This window comes from Anticarsia gemmatalis, chromosome 16 (assembly GCF_050436995.1).
Source record: "Anticarsia gemmatalis isolate Benzon Research Colony breed Stoneville strain chromosome 16, ilAntGemm2 primary, whole genome shotgun sequence".
In the NCBI taxonomy this organism is placed as follows: domain Eukaryota; kingdom Metazoa; phylum Arthropoda; class Insecta; order Lepidoptera; family Erebidae; genus Anticarsia; species Anticarsia gemmatalis.
The window spans coordinates 8,944,757-8,965,393 of record NC_134760.1 but is presented as its reverse complement, the minus strand read 5'-3'; the positions used below and the strand labels follow the sequence as shown (position 1 = coordinate 8,965,393).

Below are 20,637 nucleotides of genomic sequence, written 5' to 3'. Positions count from 1 at the left end.
TTGGAATAGTGAATGTATGTACTCGAGTATTGTAAGGATCCTAAAAAGTTATGATCGCAGCGGAATAGAGGGCTGGTCTAACTTTATCTTTCACTATAGTAACTAAATTATGTAACAAATTCGTTTTTACAAGAAGAAAACAGGACAGATAAATTATTAACAGTCTCTTGGTTTATCGATCCTCCTATTAATATTAATTTCCACTATCCCACCTATTTTTATGGCGCCATTTTAAATGAAATGCATTGTTTATCTTAAATTGGTCACCAGTCGCCGACTCGGCGTTGACGTAAAAGGCATAACGACTGATTATAACTTTTTCTGAACCAAATTATTACAATAAAAATACAATATTGATAAGTCTTCATCAAGTCTTACTAAAAAGGTGTCAACCATTAATTTAAATCGCCATATTTGGACGTGGATCTAATTTAAAGTTTAATTAGGGCTTGGACAAGTTAGTTGATACACAATTTATGATTGAACGCCGATATTGGTAGGTTTACACCATGATGAGTGTTATCCATCATGTTTTTATGGCACCTTGTTCTTAGTAACTGGGCTGCCTAGTATGGTTGCAGACCGGTTCGGTAGTTAGCAAGTGTACTCGTTCAAATATCAACTAGCTGCGTAGCGCTCGCGACAAAATATACAATATTTTTCTTCCAAGAATAATGCATGGAGTCCTTTGACGGATATTTTTTGTACGCATATTTGTTTCATTTCTATTAACAACTGACTTTTCCATCATTCGACAACTTTTTCTAAACAATAATTTTAACGTTTTTGTCAAACCTTTTTTAAATTATCTGTCAAAATGATTATTCCTCGAATATAACTGGCGGCAAAAAATAAGCCTAGAATAAAGTAGAAAGCTCAGTTAATCAAAGCACGTTGTTCCCTCAATCAGCAATCTTTAAATGGTCATGTGACAAGTTCAATGCTTTCTGTGAAGCCTGAGCTGCACTATTAAAGGTTACTGCTACGTTAAAAGAAAGTTATTACTGTGTTGCCTGAGGGCAAAACTAAACGGGCGTTGACGGTATCAAAATCAAAAGCTATTATCTTCTACATTGTACGAAAGGAACTAACGTGATTAAATACAAAAGTTATTAAAATACCACAAACTATAGGTATAGTACCTACTTCCTACAGGTACCTTGCGTACATTCATTCAGAAGTTGGCATCTAAAAGAAACCGAGAGCCCTTTGTTTCAGAATCAATCAATAAGTCCTAATGCACGTCCGTGTCGAAACAACGTCATACAAATGCAAGAAACGTTCGTGTTTTAATAGTCCTTTCTTGTTTGATCGGCGGCATTTTTCAAAGCGATTAAATCTGGTATGAGTGCGAGGGAGCACGTATTCATGCCGTAATAGTATTGAGTGGTTTGTATGGAAGTACCGGCTTATTGTAAAGTTGGCGGTTTGCTAAACGAGAATCTGACTCCGTTTGTGCCATTAGAGGAAATGCGAAGATTACTGTGTGACAATATATTGCACGTTAACTCACAACATCGTGTAATAATGTTGCATTTCTAGATTAATCTTTCGGCACGTAGGAGTCGTAAACGCAGTAATTTCGAGTTCCTGTTATGTAATGTCTTCGAAAAGTCTTAAATAATAGGTTAAGCTTTGGTCCAACCGCCATTTACCTTTCATCTTTTTCAAGATTGTGAGGCTCACGTGCACGTGCACGTCCTTTTTATAAAGTCCAAAACCATGATTCGGGTAACCTAAACAGAGCGGTGACTTAAAACACTGAAACAAATAATTACAGAAACAGTAGCTTACTTTACACAACACACCGACTATGATACATTATCACAATCCCCTTATCACTTAAGCTAGGACGATTAATTTAACGGACAGCCCGTATTTCAAAAACACCGCGATGATAACGTAAAGAAAAAAAATGTATTATGGTACTTCGAGGCTCGTACTTTAAGGCACTTTGTGTAAAGTGTCTTAGCCTGCGGTTTTTGCGGAGACAACGATCCGTGCCGACAAAGGGCCCTGAAAGCGGCGAGATAGCTTAGAGATTTCTTCTGTTTCGTTTGTGAACCGTCGCCGTATCCTAATCGGTAGCTCTCAGAGGCGCCTGTAAATAAAAACTTATCTATAACTTCAAGTGGTTCAGTCTTACATGAATTAGAATATCTTTCTCATGTTCAGGTTCAACACCGCAGAAACTGCTTCGCGGTGTTGTTACTGAACTATAGGTTACTAACAATTTAAACAGAATATATTTTCAAAAACATGTTAGCTGTATTTTATAAGTGACTATTTTACGGTTTGTACGGTTGAAACGAACCATGTTCCAATCATCACTTATCACTCTGAATTATGGGGATATATAAAAATATTTACTGCCTCTGTATAAATAAACTTTTGGACATAAATCTCCTGTCCCCGTCCGACTTGTCGGGAGCTATAAATTCGAGATCAGTAAAAACTGGAAGGTTTATTATATCATGCAAATAACAGTGTCGTCTCGTACACACATGGACACGAACATATTGAATATTTATTTTAATAAGTTTTCACCGTATGAAAATGTTTTTATAGCGCTCCCAGTATTCCGTATTTGGTCTCGTCATTTAGCCTTACAAGCTTTATCGACTTTTCAATCTCTATTTGGCTGCAAACTTATCTCACCCATCAGTTATTTCGTTCGAACGATTCTAATTTGTACAAACAATTTATTCGTCTTTAAGTTAGCCGCGAGGGAATCTATCTGATGTATGGTTTCCTATATTTGTTCCATATCTGTTTATCTCGCTTGGAGGATATATTTTAAAGTCCTCTTACGTTTTATTTTTATCGCCATTATGTGAAGTGCGAGCGAAGTGCCACGCGGCCCGTTTCTCAGCCGCTCAGCATATTGCAGTTCAATCATGCCACGAGTATTGTGCTTTATTTTTATTATTTCCATTCCACTTCCATTATGGCGGCCAAAAGAAATGCTCGACCATTATTTGAGCCGTTAAATACGACACCTTTCCTCCTCGCACGCTCGTATTTCAATTTTAAATCGGCCCTTTTAACCGCCTTATTAATGCAATCCTTTTTTCTCGCCGTATGTTTGTGTAGGTGTTCGCTTTGAGAGCAGCTTTAGTGGAAATTGGAATGTTATTCACTTCTATAAAGAGTACTCGAAAGAAAGAATTCGGTATCCGCTAACCCTCTACATTTATACCAGTGTGATGTCGTTTATTCAAATTATTATTTCCTTTTTCAGGAACATGCTTCGTAGGTAACCAGTCCAGTAAGTCGTTACTGGCTTTGGTGATAGTTCCCGAAGCCATCTGCTTACTTCTCGGCTGCGTGTTCCTGTCGTCTGGTTTCCGCGCTGTTCTTCGACGTCCTACTCCAGTCCCAGCGCCCGCTGTGCTCCTGAACTCGCCACCTCAGCCCCACACTGATCAAAGTATGCTGAGGCTGGGAGCGTTCGCCGCGCTGTACGCCGTGCCGTCAGCGTGTATACTCGCTACGTGGGTGTACGAGTACGCGTGGAGAGATGAGTGGCTTGCTGCACCAGTTCCATCCCTGGAACCTACAACACATCCAGAGCCGCCATTTTGGGTGTTCCTGTTCCGAATATTCGCAACGCAAATTTTAGGCGTAATGGTGGCCGTATGGATCGCCACACCACGGCTAAAGGCGTTGTGGAGACGGATCGCAGGACCGAGGAAGCCGCCACTAGCGAAGTGCCCGTCGGGTCCACCGCCGACTCCGTTAACGTTGCACTGTTATGCAACACACCCGCATACGTTGACGAGACATCCACACAAGTACGCGACATACAGGCCGCCACAACAGCACTCGTATAGAAAGCCCAGGCATTACCACTACTCAGCCGGCGAAACTATTCTCTGACGAGCATAACTAGCTTTAAGTTGGAGTTCACTTTATTGTTCAAAGACAATTTTAGAGGAAAAGTTCCTCTGTCGACGCATTTAAGATTTGTATACAGCGTGTGTATAAACTAAATATTCAAGTGCCATTAGTTTTGTAATAAATATATTTGATAAGGTCGTTATGTTATGGCCGAATTATGTAGTTATTTATAAACATAATTATACAAATTATGTGTGAGTCTAAAACGACCTGATTGACTAGTAATGGATTGTTAAAGTTAATCCTTGAAGAGGAATAGCTTGTTAACTTCCGAAACCTAATTTTTATAAATACTTACATCACTCACGATGTGCTCAGATAAAATATTGTAAGTGTAAACGTAGATCGAGTTGTGATCCTTTGATTTTTAAAGGAAAATAGTATCGTGTCCGTGAATTGCCTTATAATAACTAATAGAAACTAAATAGGGTTATTGAAATTGTACATAGTTACTTTTCTTGTAAATACAAATTATTTGATTAATTTAATGGTTTTTGTTTGTGCTGTAAATATGAAAGTTTGAAACAGATTGTGTAACTATAGTGTGTTTGTTAAATACCAAACTAACCCTACAATCAGGTAAAACGATATCAAAAATGTAATAGAAAAGGTCTGACTGCATGTAGGTTACAGTTATTACCTATACTCTTTTTTGCATATTTCAATAAAATTGTTGTTACATACTTAATTATTATTCAATTTTATTAATTGTAATACTTGTTTAAAATGACTAGCCTTCCCGCCCTGTACTGTATTTCTTATTTCTCGTTAAATATACTAAATTGGTTTCTAAATATATAGTTTTTCGATTTAACTAGTAGCGAGAAAACCCACCTCCTCATTGCCAAAATAATTACGTGTAATGTAAATAATGACTGAAAATATTTTGTGAATATTAATTAAGATTATGTTTAAAATTATTATAGTTCTAGTGGCTAAATGCGTATAAATAAAAGATTAAAACGAAAACAGTTTTTTTTTATATCCTTGCCGAGTAATAGGTAAGTGAATGCCTACCTAGTAGGTACCTACCTACCTAACATTAAGTAGGTTTGCCAGTCTACTGCTACTAATACTACGGCTACTAATTTCGAAGCTGGCTATTCTAGACTATCTAGAACAGTGGTTCCCAACCGGTGGTCCACGGACCACCAGTGGTCCGTGGACCACCGGTTGTTTCAGAATGATTACTGCACTTTATTTTTAATATACTTACATAGTGGTCCCTGCTAACAAGAATAATATAAAAGTGGTCCGGGACTAAGAAAAGGTTGGGAGCCCCTGATCTATAAGCAGTCGCAAATCTAAGACCTCTAATTCCAATAGGAATGGTTTCCGAAATCACGGAATCTGTTGAACTTGCTTAGAACGTTCTAATGTGTCATGCTTAGCTATATTTTTTCAATCAAACACACAATGAGGCAGGATCCAGTGTGATTTGTTGCAAATAATTGCATAATGAAGCACTAAAGTGTTATAATCTAAGAAGGATCAAGACCGGTCACAATTAATCTATTTTTTACTGACCTTACCTGCCTACTTAGATATTATTAACTACTCAATCTTGCCAGTTATGTAGTGTTCCTATTTCAATATAGAAAATATTATACGCGTAAATAGACGTCGTTGGATGTAAATTATACAATATAATTAAATCAAAATATTTAAAAAACCGTACATATAGTAGAAAGTCCGACATTAAAATATTTTTTTAGTACGGCATCCCTAATTTTGACAAGACACGCATAGCGACGTTCCATTACCAATGGCGATAGGGTTTGGAGCTTAAACTGTCTGGGCTTTTTATCCTTTTACGCTAACCACAAATTGTATAGCGACCTCTCTTTCTATGCTAAACGTGAGACATTTATGACATAAAAAATATCGTAATGTCAAATTGTCAAGTTTGATTGATAAATCCTTGGTTTTTGGTTTGGTTTGCTGCTATAGAAAAGAGCGTTTTGTTAGCTTTCTAAATTTTGGGGAACCGGTTTGAGTCCCTATTTCTATGTTAAATTTGATAAACGAACATTTTCAAAATGTCCTCGTTTGCTCAGCTCAATCGCTTGAGTAACTACTTTGTAGGGAGCTACAAGACTGTTCTCAATGGGAGGTAAGATTGAGGTTATGACGCTAATGCTATTGTTTATTTTAGATAGCTATTCTAATATCTATTTTTAAAATCTTGTCTAGATTATCGTAACATGCTATATATATAATAATATTAAATTCATAATTCACGTAACAGTATTTGAAATGCGTACAAAACATTTACGGAATGGTACACAATACACACCACTGTTCATTAATTAAAAATATGTTTTAGAGCGAACTGGTTCACTCAAACTCAAGTATGTAGTTATACAAGAAAGTCAGCGGAGGCGAAGCTCGGGCTGGAGAAGCCGAAGCGGCCGCTGACACCGTTCTTCAAGTTTATGTCACAAATGAGGCCAGCTCTCTTGGCCAAAAACCCTGGTATATCTTCCAAAGAAGCAATAGCATGGACATCCAAGCACTGGCAGGAATTAGACTTACAGGTACATAATTACTGAATATTTTTATTTTATTTACTTTTACTTAAAAAGTAACAGAAACAAATATATCTCTATGGTAATAAACATTCAATATACTTTTATTATTAAAAACAAACATGTCTCCCAAAATAAAATATACAACACCTTAGCCACCTGATACAAAAACTAACTGCAAAATAAAAGTATCTATCTACACTCTAGAAAAAGGTTTTTCTAGTATCTAATTTAAGCACTAGGTATTATCTATAATCTTAACTCACATTTGTTTGCAGACTAAATCTCAAATGGCCAAGGAATATGAGAAAGACATAGAAGATTACAAGAAAATAAAGGCAATGTATGAATCAAGTCTCACAGACCAACAGAAAGAGGACATTAAGAGATTGAAGGAAGAAATGGCTGCAGCCAGAGAAAAAAGAAAATTAAAAGCTGTGAGTTTTAATGATGTACAGTTTTACTTATTTTATCTATACAAGATGGTGTAATGCAGGAAGATTTAGGTTTAGGCTGTTAAGCAAGGATGTGGAATGGATGAAATTATATTTTTATGATTATATAATTGTTTAACACATTTCTTGAGCAAAATCTCCAAACCACACTTGGCTGTGGAGGACCCAAGACCTAACTCCTCTCGGGATCCGGAGGAGATCCTTGCCCTTAGTAGTGAAAAGGTTTTTCAACATTACTATTTACAATCAGGTATAGGATTTTCAAAGTAAATGTTTTGCAATTTCTTGAACTATTAACTATTCTGTTGTCCTTAAAAGAAACAAAAAGGTAATTAATTTCAGCTCTTATTTCCACTAGTTTATCAGTTATTATAAGCATATTAATTGTCTTTCCAGGAATTCAAAGAGCTTGGTCGTCCGAAAAAGCCAATGTCTTCCTACTTTCTATATATACAGTCAAGAAAGGATTCCATCAAAGGTGTTGACTTGAAGGAGTATCAAATGCAAGCCAAGGCAGACTGGGTCAAACTCTCTGGTAATGAGAAAGCAAAGTTTGAGAAGCAAGCACAGGACCTCATGAGCAAATATAAGTATGTTGTAGTCACTCTCTCAGATTATTTAAATCGGCACTTCTAATTAATTAAATATTGAAGTAATGTTAAAAGTCTGAGCTTTTTTTTGTTAATGATACAGTATAAGTAAGATATTGCAAGAATGTGTTTTTAATAAAATAATAATAATTAAATTTTTTATAATACTGCAAGTTGCTAATATTTACACAATCAAAATGTCAAAAGCTTTTCTTGGCTCTTTCTAGCTTCCACACGATTTTATCATCTGCCTATATATACCTAATGTAAAATAAAAATATCTTTTTTGTATCTATTCCAGAAAAGACCTAGAAGCATGGGAACTTAAAATGATCACGATGGGTCGCGACGATCTTGTTCGCTCCAAGCCCTCACGGGAGAAAAAGCCAAAAGCCAGCGAGAAAAAACAATAGGAACTCGGGTGCTCCGACGAAACTGACTCTGCCAATTCTAGAAATAAGGAGAATGATGTACAAAGTAATGATAAGAACCCCACTAGTCCAGAGATATTGCAAACAGATAAAATAGTTCCTGAAAGTATTACAGTTTCACAAGAGTCGAGTCGTCGGAGCACGGGTGACATTGACGCAAGTCAAAACAAAATGGACGATAAAAAGGTCCAGCCGACACCAGCGTCGGTACCAAAAGACCAAACTCAAGAGAGTAAGAATATCTTTAGTAGTTTTAAAAACTTCTTTAGGCGTTAAGTATAGTGTTGATCACCATCATGCATTTTCATGTTTTACTTTTGTTTTCTTTCAGTTGTATTATAGTTTCATAATAGAATATAGTTCCATGACTATTTTTGTTGTTTTTTTTTATATCACATCCTTATTTTCCTTTGCAGTGTCAAGGTTTTGGTCATTTCTGTAAGTTATCATTTTTTATGTCACCCTGCCCACTGCTCCTGTGAATTGCACTATATTGGTGAGTACCTAAGTAGTCGAGTAATAGTGAATCTTCTAAACCTTTTTATGAGTAAAAGCGCAATAATAATGAGAATCAGAGAATTCTACAAAAATATAAGCCTAGCACGCGTATGTTGTTATCAGCCTCACATTTTTGTTTTGTCGTCGTCGAGCGCCATCTAGCGCAGATGCAACTTCGGAGTTCACGCCATGTTGCGACTTGCAAGTCATCAAAATAAGTAGAATCTGATTGAAAGAAAGAAGACAGATTCATTTTGGTAAATTCTATAAAAGAGCATTTCTCAAAATATTTGACCATACTCTCAAAAATAGTCTAAAAATAAAATTCATATATATTGGACATATTACGCTAAATATAGGTAGCTTAAACTATTCAAATTCTGAATTTGTGATTGATTTTCTGTTTTAGAGATGTTTTATATAAAAAAACTGTAAAATATTAGTTAAGGGTAAAATAAAAGTTCCTTTTTTGTTACTTGGAAATCAGTGTAGAATCATAAAAACTCACTCAAATTGTTTTATGTTTTTATATTTTTCTATGAATATTATAACATTATAACATGTTGAGAAAAGAAAAATTGTGAATAATGTAATACAATATTTTTTATTGGCACTACATCTGCTTTTTTGTTACCATTAACACTTTCTACTCACAAAGTTTTGTTTTTCTATTAAACAGAAAAGGAAGAATGCTATATTTCTTATTTATTATAAAATATCTGTCATAAAGTTAATTTTAAACCATTACTTATTGTCTTTAAATTTAAAATAATAACAATATTTAACATAATTATCAGCTTTATTTAGGGACAGTAACAAAAATAGAAGCTTCGGTAACAAAATTGGAAATGTTAGGCTTAGCATACACATACTTGACATTATCATAAAATGGAAATAAAAAGTAGTAAAAATCAATACAAAATTTTAAAAAAAATTACGAATGTTTTAAACATTCCAAAAATAAAAGGTTCATCAAATGAACTAAAGGAAACAAATAAAAACTTGTGCCTACTTATTTATCACCTTATTTTTAACAATACATTACAATCAATTAAAAATCCATTCGAAAAATAAAGTAGGTACTTTAGTGCGGTCAGCCGATTCTACCCAGCAACCGTTTTTATTTTGTAATATTTATATAGATATATATATTACATATTAGTACAATACATTTATTGTAGTAGTATGTAATCGGTATTATCAAGTTTGGTGCTCGTTTGAAAATGATTCATGTTAGATCCTATGTAACAATTTTCAAATTAAGCAATATCAACGTAACTTTAGAAAGAGAAAGCAATATTATGCTATAGGAGTTAAAAATAAACCTACAACAAAATTTTTATGAGATGTGTACTTGGCTTTATAAAATCCTTTTTTGTTACCCCGCGTTCCGATTATACGTTACCACGCGAAAGTAACAAAAACAGAAGTAACGAAATGAAGGTTTTAGATATTCAAAAAATAAAATTTCCGTTAAATTCTAACAGTTGAAACAAGTATTTTGCATCAAAATGTAGTGCATTAAACTAACTTTTAACCAATTTTAACACAATATTAAATCACTATGAACTTACCTTGACACAACGTAACAAATCCTGGAAAGAATTTGTGGCAGTGCAGTGTAAAGTGTCTGGTCGCGGTTGTTGTTGACTCCAAAATGTAATTTCAACAATATCGCGAAGTTAAATATCATCTAAAGTGCTGCCACGAGTAAAAACACTAAATAATTTAACACCTTTTGAAAAAAATCGATACGATAATCGGTAACAAAATCTGAATTTTGTTCCGGAACTTTTTATGGGACAATATTAGTTTTGAAATAAAATAAACAAGTATAGCATGTTTTACAATAAACTCAATATTACATGAATTTTAATACATTAATCAGTGTTTTGGGATTAAAATATATATCTAGGTTCTTAGAATTTTATGAAATTATATGAATTCGAAATCACTGCGGTCACCATGGGACAAACTGTTTTCCATACTACGAGAATTTTGATATTTTAGATTATTACATTTTAAAATTAACTAATCAATTTGTACGCTATTTTGATATTTTGTCTGATAATTTAATAATATTGATGAAGTAATGACAATCGAATATATTAGTTGTAATATCATATTAAAAAAATAATCAAAAACAAAAACATGGGACATTGTGATAGTGATGTGGTCAAAAAAATTGAGAATTGCTCAAAAACACAATAATTATATGTCAAGCAATTTGTCAGGAAAATTACGTGACAATGATTGTGTACTGATAAGGCACATATTCATGACTGAATACTAATCGAAAAAATTTTATTTCAGTTTACCTGCACCTTATACTGGCGCACATTTATAACAGCTGAGGGAACAAATGACAACAGATACCATTCATAACCATTTTTTATTTCAAAGATGTTACAAAATATAATTAAAATAAATCCTCTTCATTTTATTCATAGTTGTTTGACCCCTATTTACAATATGAATTAAGCTGATATATTAAACTATTCACAATCATTTATAAGCGGCCTTTTTGTGAATTTTTCTATTAATATATTACAATATAATATACATATAACAACATTTTATATTCTCTAGTCTATTAAAATCTCTATGTATGCATAACATCATTTCATAACAAATTGTGTGTTATTTTAAATAGTGATTGGATAATTTGCCACAGACCTGTTCAACATTTGCTATACAAAAATATACATTCAGAAAATATTTATACCTAATTTTCTGCCTGATTGTCGTATTCTGAATGTATATATTTTGCAATAATTATTGTGAAACTGGCCATGAATATAACAGAAATTACAGAATTAAAACTGAGCAAAGACAATTAGGGAGTTTTTAAAAAATAAAGTAGAGTAATGTGACCTAATCTTTGGTACAACAATACCAGCTTAACTCTATTGCAGTATATGACTACTCCATTACCATAGAGATGATACAAAAATATCCAGTAAGTACTAGGGATTAATATTAGTTAATGATTGGGACATTCAAGGTACAACAATATTGCTTTTATGATACACACAAACAATTAGTATGATATATTAACATACATACTAGGCATTTAAAAACAGCTGTAATGAACCTTACTAATCTGTATTTGGTAAATTGATACATTATCAACTAACAAGATTAAAGATTAAGGCAGTGTTAGAATTGAAAAAGGTTAATTAAAATGATTAACAAATACATAACAAAAAAACATTCTAACAAAACAGGGTTAAAAGTCACAGACTGCCATAACAAGCATGCTATGATAAGTATATAAGTTCATAGGATAATAACATCTGAAGATCAAGATTACAAAATATCTTCATAAATAGAGGCCATGCTGTTGATTACACAGGCAATTTTACTTCATAAAGACCTTACTCTTTTATCAAAATACTCTATACTCAATAAAAGCATGAAAATAGTTGGCTAATTTGGCAAACTACTGAATATTCATTGCAATGTCTGATAGTCTAAAGTATTACATAAATAAATACAATTTAAATGCAGAAGAGTAGTAGTAAAATATATAATTATTGAAACTACAGTAAACATGATCAAGTACATTGAGCAAAAATAAATATTATGATGACCATAACTAAAATTTTTAACCATTGCTATATACAAAATTGATACTAATTTATAAACTAAAAAATGGCAATATGTGACTAAAACGCACACATGTCACAACTTCTCACTTATGTATAAAGGCACAAGCAATCAAAACTATGGAACATTGTGGAGCACTTTTAAAATTCAACTCTAGAGGACACAATAACTGTCTTGTCTCACACTTTTAACTACAATATCTATAGTTGAATTTTAACTATACTCTATATTATTCTAGCCAGCTATTGTTAGATACTGCTCAGTCAATTAATGCCTTTAATTTGGCTATATAAGTATTAACTACTATGTAATTAATCCATTCTTCAAGGTGATTAGTAATGATTGTATGCAAATCGTGGTAAACAGAAACACGCAAATGTCGCGTGAAATCACCCCTAAACACTGTGTTATGTATATAACTTTCTGAACTCTATATGAAGACAACCCCTGTAGCAGCATTAATGCATTAGAGAATTTAGAATTACTTTGTGACGGAAACCATATCAATTTAGTTATGACATAAATTAGTACTGGCAGGAAAAAGTAAGTACCTTCAAATGTGACCAATGACAAACTGTACAGTAATTGAATTAGGATGGATAACAAAACTATGTCATATCTGTAATTAGTGAGCTTCTCCCAAGGTGATGATGATGGAGACGATGTCTGCGTCTCTTGAGTCGGTGATGCGAAAGGTGCCAAATCACCTGGTACCTCTCCATCGCCTGCCGCGATGTCATGATTCGCAATGTCATGATTGAGTGATAACAAGTCAAACGAGTCTGTTTCTGTCACGATCACACCATTGTTGAGAGAAGTCTTGCTACAACTGCTGATATTGTCCGAGGGTACCGATATCTCATGAATATGTTCAGGACTTATAGTTCTGACCGGAGATTCTGCAAAAGAAATACATACTATCATAAGCAAAACAAAAATACAAAATACATTAAAGATACTTACAAAAACACATAAGTTGGTACCTCTAGGACAGTCGTCGCCACATTTCCCCGATATTAGTTGAAGTCTATTGTGAGAATTCTCTAAAATTCTTCTTCTACGAGCTTCGCGACGAGCTGCTATAGCATCAGCCATGTTGACATTAATCAAGTGACAATTCACACGCGGCGATTGCCAGAATATAAATTTTAAAATAAATATGTAAATTAGAATGGGCCAGTCATGCGTTAAAATTCATTTATTTTATGACGATTATATTGATTCATCAAATTAAGTAGACCCACCTACTGCGTAAATTATAGTAAATTACTGCTGAAATCTATTATTTACTTAGCTGGCAGTAGGTAAACTATACATATTCTTAAGAAGCCCCGAAAAAATAAATGTCAAAGAAATAATACAAACACAAAATTACAAAACATTATAAAAGAAACGAAAGCTTTATTTCAAGCAAATTATTTCAACCAAAGTAAATTTGAACGAAAATCTTGATTATTTCGTTTTATTGTCAAGTTCTACGAGAGGTCACTGCCCCCTAAATTTACCAACGATGATATCGAGAGTATCAATGGGTAGTTAAAAAAAAATGGTCATCCGTTTTATGTATTGGGGATATTTTTTCATAATAAATGTGTTCATATTGTAAAACCAGTACTAACCGTTCTTAATAAGTACCTTAATATTAATTGCATTTCTCTGCACTTTGGAAATCAGATAATTATTTAGATAAAATCAAATTTTGACCACAACTTTACTATTTGGCAACCGGAAGTTTGTGTATTGTCTGTTACAGTAACGCCAAGGACTTTTGTTTGGCGCCTTTACGGGGCCGGTCGGTTTTACTGATAATTTTGTCACTTTCTTTCAAACAAACACTAATTTCTGTAAAATATAATGGGTGACAAAGGTGACGGAGGTAAATATACTTGGAATCAGTGTATTCTATTGTGATACAACTGTTATTTGCTGACGCTTGACAGCCAGTGATTTTTTGGTTATCAAAAATGATTTCGTATGAAATCGTCTTTTTGTAATTTGTAGAAACCTTTGATGATGCGGTTGAGGAGAGGGTGATCAATGAAGAATACAAGATATGGAAGAAGAATACACCATTTTTGTATGATTTGGTGATGACACACGCTCTGGAGTGGCCCTCGTTAACTGCACAGTGGCTCCCAGACGTGACCAGGCCTGAAGGCAAGGACTACTCTGTCCACAGGTATGATTATGAGATGATTATAAGAGCAAAGTTTTCGCGGTCTTAGTCACAAAAACAATCATGAGTGATGACAATAGTTGTCACACATTTTGAGGAAACTCAAGCTTGAATCTCTTATCATCTCTGTCCACAGTACTGGATTGCATTCATCCAGTTCTAGTGCTTATTAAAAAGTCCCATGAGATGCCTTAGCAATTGTAGAATACAAGACAAGACATGAACAAAGTTATAATGAACTAATGTTATTACTATATACAAGAAACTTTCCTTTCCTGTTATTTACACACAATACACCTGAATATATTGTTAAAGTTACCACTAGTTATTATTGTAACAATCTTGGCACTTAACACTACAGAAGTATGAAATGGTAATTGTTTTTGTTTCTTTTGTTTAGATTGATCTTGGGTACACACACATCAGACGAGCAGAATCATCTATTGATTGCCAGTGTTCAACTGCCCAATGAAGACGCACAATTTGATGCCAGCCACTATGACAATGACAAAGGAGGTTTGTATACTTTTTTTAAAATCTTACTACTTTACTTTTAAATTTTATAATAACTATTTAATAACTTGTTTTATCTGTGTATATTGCATTATATAAGTCAGGTCAAAGGCCTTTGGTCTGCTTAGAATATTTTTACTAATCTATACTAATATTATAAAGCTGAAGAGTTTGTTTGTTTGTTTGTTTGTTTGAACGCGCTAATATCGGGAACTACTGGTCCGATTTTTAAAATTCTTTCAGTGTTAGATAGCACATTTATCGAGGAAGGCTATAGGCTATATATCATCACGCTACGACCTATAGGAGCAGAGTACCACTGAAAAATGTTACAAAAACGGGGAAAATTATGATTCTCTTATGTGACGCAAGCGAAGTTGCGCGGGTCTGCTAGTATATTATAACATAAAAGAAAAGACATCATTGTTTAGATATGTAAAGTTCATTGACCTGTCTGACAACTGCAAAATTAAGGCAATTCATTATGCTTTGCTAATTTAACAGCTTTTTAAGAACCAAAGCTGATAAATTATTATTCAGCTTGGTATCTTTTAAAACAGTTCAATATCATTGCCTAGAAATGGCTTCTAGCAGTAATCTTAAGTTATTTCACTACACGATTATGACTTTAAAACTGTTTTTCCATATGAGGGTAGATTAAAGTGTATTGTTGGGTACAATAAATTGTATTAGTAAATATGTTTTTAACATCCATGTCAAATAATTTTATTTAAGTTACGAATATAATACCTGGAATATAGTACACAACTAGTTACAATTTGTTCTAAGTAATTATAACTAATATAAAAAGACATTAAATTTCTCTAAGTCAAGTTTTGACTGCTTCCGTGGCGCAGTGGTTTTTAGGTCGCCACGCCGATACCGCTGTGTCGGGAGGTCGTGGTCTCGATTCCACCAAAGGAGCAATTATTTGTGTGATCCATAAATAATTGTTTCGGGCCTGGTTGTGCTCTGTGTCCTTTGTAAAAGTCCACGCGACACAAGAGCAATTTTGAATGCGGGAGTTGTCTTTTTTAATAAACAAAGAAAAAAAGTCAACTTTTATTATCTTGTTTCAGAATTTGGTGGCTTCGGTTCAGTGTCTGGCAAGATTGACATTGAGATCAAGATCAATCATGAAGGAGAGGTGAACAGGGCGCGGTACATGCCACAGAACCCTTGCGTCATTGCTACCAAGACTCCTTCCTCCGACGTCTTGGTGTTTGACTATACCAAGCATCCGTCAAAGCCTGAACCATCTGGAGAATGTCACCCTGACCTTAGGTAAGATGATGATTCTGTATCTCTTAGTAGAGTAGTTTTATCTGCAATAAACATGTAATCCACTTATTTTCGTAATGTAGCCTACTGCTAAACATCACCTTTTACATCTTTGCTACATGGTGATTTGCAATATTATAGAAATGTTTAATGTTCCTGTTCTAAGGGATATCATTGTATTCTTACTCGATATCTCATAGTTCACAGCTTTATCTAAGCATTTGTTAGTAAAACTATTTTGTTAAGCTAGTTATTGTAGTATATAATCTTCTTGTTTACAGATTACGTGGTCACCAAAAAGAAGGCTATGGTCTATCCTGGAACCCCAACCTCAATGGCTATCTGCTGTCTGCTAGGTATGTTTGCTTATTACTTAAAGAACCATGATAAATTTGCATGAAAAATATTGTGATAAGCATTTAGTTTCAGACATATTGTTTTCTAGTTTATGATATATGTCAAGCGCATTAATCGCCGTTAATAACTCGGTATTAAGATATTATAATTATAAATAATACTAGCTTATGCCATTAGCTCTGTTGTTGTTATATTGTTCCGCCGTTTTTATTTAAGAGAAGGATAAACAAGCGTATTAGTATGAAAGCATAGATTTTATTGTGAAATTAAATATCGTCTAACATTTTTCATTCTGTACTTCCACTATTACTTTCTACATATAAACAGCTCCACTGTACAGCAGAACTAAGTCACGTGTTTTTGTTGTGCAGTGACGACCACACAATATGTCTGTGGGACATAAACGCGACCCCCAAGGAGGGGCGCGTGATCGAGGCCAAGTCCGTGTTCACGGGACACACCGCCGTCGTGGAGGATGTCGCGTGGCATCTACTACATGAATCCCTTTTCGGATCCGTCGCCGATGATCAAAAACTTATGATTTGGGATACCAGGTAAATGATTACAATTGAAAATATCTGAAATACGTTGTCTTATTTACTATTTTTTCTAATATTAACTTGTACAGTACTTGAAATCTAGAATATTAATAAAAAAATGAATTAAAAAATACGCAGTACCAGTTGCAAATAAGGGAAAATCTCAAGCACTAAGAACAATAATGTGTTTAAGGCTTGCTATGCATGCATAACCGAATATGTTTGTAGCAAACCTTACAGTCCAAAAATGCTGCATCTTTAGGTCCCTTGTAATGAAATGACTTCTAAACTTACTTATTTCTGTTTATTGTGTCTGGAGGTTTTTTTATTTAGCAGTTAGTTTATATAAATGATATCTAATGTCATAATATATGTAACAATCAGATGCAACAACACATCGAAGCCGTCGCACACGGTGGACGCGCACACGGCTGAAGTCAACTGCCTCAGCTTCAACCCTTACTCTGAGTTCATACTGGCAACCGGCAGTGCTGACAAGACGGTAATACTTACATTTTTGTGACGATAATAATCGTATTACTATATCGTAATGCACACTTATACATATATTCATCTGTATGCTTGGGGTAGTGGTCACCTCGCCGCGTGTGGTGGGTTCGAATCCCACCCGTTATAAATATCTGTGTGATGAACATAAGTATGCGGTCGTAAATTGATCTATATAAGTATGTTAGTAAGTTGTCTGTTTACCATAGTACAAGCTCTGCTTAGTTATCAGATGAGTGTGTGTTAATTGTCCTATTATATTTATTATTTACATAGTATGCATAGTTTTAATCTATTGACCAAGCCTTGATGTTCATTCGAGAATTAGATACTACGAGATACTTATTCACCTTTGACGTGGTGTCAAAGGTGAATAAGTGGCTTTGATTTTAGAATAAATAACCGAAATTCCTTTTTCCTCCCGCATAATTGTTTTTCCAATTGATTTTGTATTATTATGATGATTGTAATAACTTTGTGTGTTTCTTGCAGGTAGCGTTATGGGACCTCCGCAATCTCAAACTGAAGTTGCACTCGTTCGAGTCGCACAAAGACGAAATCTTCCAAGTACAGTGGTCGCCTCATAACGAAACCATTCTGGCCAGCAGTGGCACCGACAGAAGGTAACATTTACGTCCTTCCCTAATAAAAATAGTTAAAGAGTATATAAACCCCCTTAATTAAACTGCGCAAAACATATACCTTTTACAGCGATTTTGTGCTTAAATATCTCCGGAAAATATAATATTATACTCTTCAAGATAGAATTTTATGTCAGTGTAAAAAGCAGGATTTTATATTAATTAAAATGTTTTTAGTTTGAAGGAATTTTCAACAATAGTGTTATGTATTATGTTATGATTCAGGTTGCACGTATGGGACCTGTCAAAGATCGGCGAGGAGCAGACAGCGGAGGACGCCGAGGATGGCCCTCCGGAACTGTTGTTCATCCACGGCGGACATACCGCCAAGATCTCCGACTTCTCCTGGAACCCCAACGAACCTTGGGTCATCTGTTCCGTCTCCGAAGATAATATTATGCAGGTGGGTTTCATTCATTAAACTTTCTACTGCCAGCTGCTACTCTGTAGCCACTTTGTAGCTACTCAGTACTTAATATGAGAGACTACTTCCTAGTGAAAAGACCAACTTAGGTGGAGGCCTGGGCTTAATATATTTTCATTCAATGTAAAATAGAAGCAGACCGAGCTGTACTATTTCAGTATCCTTTATTTCATACAAAAGGACTTAATATTGCTTTCCATTCTTAGTTTGTCAAACAAGTGTTAAAAACTGATAAATGTAATTTGTCGAGTAGGTGTGGCAAATGGCGGAGAACATCTACAACGACGAGGAGCCGGAGACGCCCGCGTCCGAGCTGGAGTCGGGCGTCAACGTGAACCACGGCTAGCCGCCGCCGCGCCGCGCCGCCACGCCCGACCCGCCGCCCGCCACGCACGGCACCACCAACTGAACTCTGTATGTGCGTGTACCATAACGATCGGACGTTACAGCTTTCAACTTTCTTCAACTTCAGGTTTCTATTGTTTGTGTGGAGCTCTCTCATGTTTCCATTTTTCTCACTGGGCGCGTTTTCAGCACGTATGTACTATCCTTCCCCCTTTTCTAAAACAGTTGACTAGTGTCCCAATAGATACATAAAAAAGTAAGAAGACGCTCTGAAAACATGCCCTGTGTGAAATAGCTGTAGTAGTTTTTAGTATCTGTGTACTTTTTTAGTCCATCGATTTCTTTGTTTTTACTAAAATCACGTGGCGTGAAGTTGGCACTAAGTATAAGTAATAAAAATAGTTAGAATTTAGTAATAAGTTATCAAATAATATAATTATGTGAACATTTACAATGAATTTAGAATTGTGGTGAATGTACGCGGAAGACGTAGACGAGATGGTATTTGTGTCTCGCTCGATTCCTTCATACCTTGTATTGAAAATGTATGTAACTACTTGTCATAAAGAAAGTGGGAGAGCTCCAAATACATGTAATTTAAATCGTATGTCGTAATAAATAGATGTAAACAATTATTGGTACGGTCAACAAGTACATAATTTGTACGATATTAGAATTAAGAGGAAGAAGGTACTGCAACAATACTGCGGTCACTTTGTTAATGATTGATATAAAGAAAATTCAATATTTTTGCATAATGTGGAAATTATTTTTGTGTCCATGTTTTGTACTTTATATACAGTTTAGTTGCTCATGTGCATTAGATAGTCCGTGGATAGGAACGTTTAGTGAGATAAATAAAAGTTGATGTGAAACCCTTATATCTGTAGTATTTTCTATAAAGTATAAAAGATCTCAAATTACTAACGCTAGAGTAGATAAAATAACTCAAAATAAATAGCCAATGAGTATCCAATAAAACAAAAGTATTTCAATTTAGATCACATTGGAATCAAAGATGCCACTGTGATCAAATAGTGATCGGTATCAGATAGTAAGGGGTTGATTAGGATAAGCTAAGTAAGTTGTATAGTATAAAATGTTCCTTTTCATGGACTGATCCCATTGGAAAGGGTCCAAAAAGTGGTTTTACGCATAGGAATCTCACACAAAGCATTTGCGGTTCATTGAACTATGGATATTTTAATAGTTACATTATTTTTATTGTTTCAATCGTGCGTACGAACCACAAATCCGAAAACTGGTGAGATTTACGCCATTAGAATCTTAACAATAACACAGTCAAATGTTCAATTCACTATAGGAGAACTTCGCTAGCCGTGAGATGTTGATTCCATTTTAATTTATTATTTCTTATCCGATAAGTCACAAGGATGTGTTTCTGTTGTAACTGTCATTACTAAGTTAAAAAGAGCCTCTTTCACAGCCAACTCAATATTTACAGGTCTTTTTATAATTAGGAATAATATAACATTTTTGAAACTGTAGTGTGTAGAATTTGATAGCTTAGCTGTCGTGATTTGTACGCAATACGTAACGTTTTGATACTTTGATATAATGTTGATACGCTGAGCTATCGAACTGTAGTATCGATGTGATGCACCTTCAATGTCTATATTATAATAGCACAAAGTGAAAGACGCTCTTACACTGGTGACGCGACTGACCGAGGGTATTTTATAATGTTAATGCAGTAATGGAATAATTTTAAGCTCTGCTAATTACCTATTATGATTAAAAGTATCGTAATATTCACTTGCGTTTCCCTGTTATCAACCAATATTAGCCTGATAAGCGATGTGGGCGTATTGCGTGTTTATAA

General features: G+C 34.5%; 4 protein-coding genes across 6 annotated transcripts in view; 3 read left to right on the top strand and 1 right to left on the bottom strand.

Annotated features, from left to right (window-relative positions):
- The window catches only part of LOC142979397 (frizzled-4-like), a 38,192-nt gene extending 33,330 nt beyond the window's left edge, over positions 1–4,862 (top strand). The window contains exon 3 of the mRNA XM_076124278.1: positions 3,242–4,862. Within this exon, the coding sequence (XP_075980393.1) occupies positions 3,242–3,879 (638 nt within the window). The 3' untranslated portion in view covers positions 3,880–4,862. The remainder of the gene's footprint in view (positions 1–3,241) is intronic.
- A 939-nt stretch (positions 4,863–5,801) lies between these two features.
- On the top strand, positions 5,802–10,832 carry TFAM (mitochondrial transcription factor A). Of its 3 annotated transcripts, XR_012959822.1 has the most exons (7): positions 5,802–6,013; positions 6,227–6,437; positions 6,707–6,865; positions 7,280–7,473; positions 7,775–8,136; positions 8,321–8,400; positions 10,716–10,832. XR_012959822.1 is itself a non-coding variant. In XM_076124135.1 (5 exons), the coding sequence occupies exons 1-5, from the start codon at positions 5,940–5,942 to the stop codon at positions 7,884–7,886; spliced, it is 750 nt and encodes a 249-aa protein (XP_075980250.1). In that variant the 5' UTR covers positions 5,802–5,939; the 3' UTR covers positions 7,887–8,277. The 3 variants fall into 3 exon arrangements, 1 of the variants encoding a protein (XP_075980250.1); XR_012959823.1 differs by lacking the exon at positions 8,321–8,400; XM_076124135.1 differs by lacking the exons at positions 8,321–8,400; positions 10,716–10,832 and having other exon boundaries at positions 7,775–8,277.
- On the bottom strand, positions 10,781–13,132 carry LOC142979293 (uncharacterized). Its single transcript, XM_076124137.1, has 2 exons — positions 12,995–13,132; positions 10,781–12,910 (listed from the first exon to the last, which is right to left on the bottom strand). Exons 1-2 carry the CDS (start codon positions 13,104–13,106, stop codon positions 12,315–12,317), a joined length of 708 nt encoding a protein of 235 aa, XP_075980252.1. The 5' UTR covers positions 13,107–13,132; the 3' UTR covers positions 10,781–12,314.
- Positions 13,133–13,641: 509 nt separating this feature from the next.
- Positions 13,642–20,568, top strand: Caf1-55 (chromatin assembly factor 1 p55 subunit). The gene is made up of 10 exons (XM_076124556.1): positions 13,642–13,887; positions 14,013–14,190; positions 14,588–14,703; positions 15,780–15,984; positions 16,263–16,337; positions 16,710–16,892; positions 17,262–17,379; positions 17,877–18,007; positions 18,251–18,428; positions 18,703–20,568. Exons 1-10 carry the CDS (start codon positions 13,866–13,868, stop codon positions 18,793–18,795), a joined length of 1,299 nt encoding a protein of 432 aa, XP_075980671.1. The 5' UTR covers positions 13,642–13,865; the 3' UTR covers positions 18,796–20,568.
- The last annotated feature ends 69 nt before the right edge of the window (positions 20,569–20,637 follow it).

What these genes read in the sequence shown, in the direction of transcription:
- TFAM (XM_076124135.1), top strand. Translation starts at nt 5,940, where the DNA reads ATGTCCTCGTTTGCTCAGCTCAATCGCTTGAGTAACTACTTTGTAGGG. An exon ending in GGCAGGAATTAGACTTACAG is followed by an intron (nt 6,438 to 6,706) that starts GTACATAATTAC and finishes ATTTGTTTGCAG; the next exon opens with ACTAAATCTCAAATGGCCAA. An exon ending in GACCTCATGAGCAAATATAA is followed by an intron (nt 7,474 to 7,774) that starts GTATGTTGTAGT and finishes TATCTATTCCAG; the next exon opens with AAAAGACCTAGAAGCATGGG.
- LOC142979293 (XM_076124137.1), bottom strand. Translation starts at nt 13,106, where the DNA reads ATGGCTGATGCTATAGCAGCTCGTCGCGAAGCTCGTAGAAGAAGAATT. An exon ending in TGGCGACGACTGTCCTAGAG is followed by an intron (nt 12,911 to 12,994) that starts GTACCAACTTAT and finishes TTTCTTTTGCAG; the next exon opens with AATCTCCGGTCAGAACTATA.
- Caf1-55 (XM_076124556.1), top strand. Translation starts at nt 13,866, where the DNA reads ATGGGTGACAAAGGTGACGGAG. An exon ending in CTATGACAATGACAAAGGAG is followed by an intron (nt 14,704 to 15,779) that starts GTTTGTATACTT and finishes ATCTTGTTTCAG; the next exon opens with AATTTGGTGGCTTCGGTTCA. An exon ending in CCGGCAGTGCTGACAAGACG is followed by an intron (nt 17,380 to 17,876) that starts GTAATACTTACA and finishes TGTTTCTTGCAG; the next exon opens with GTAGCGTTATGGGACCTCCG.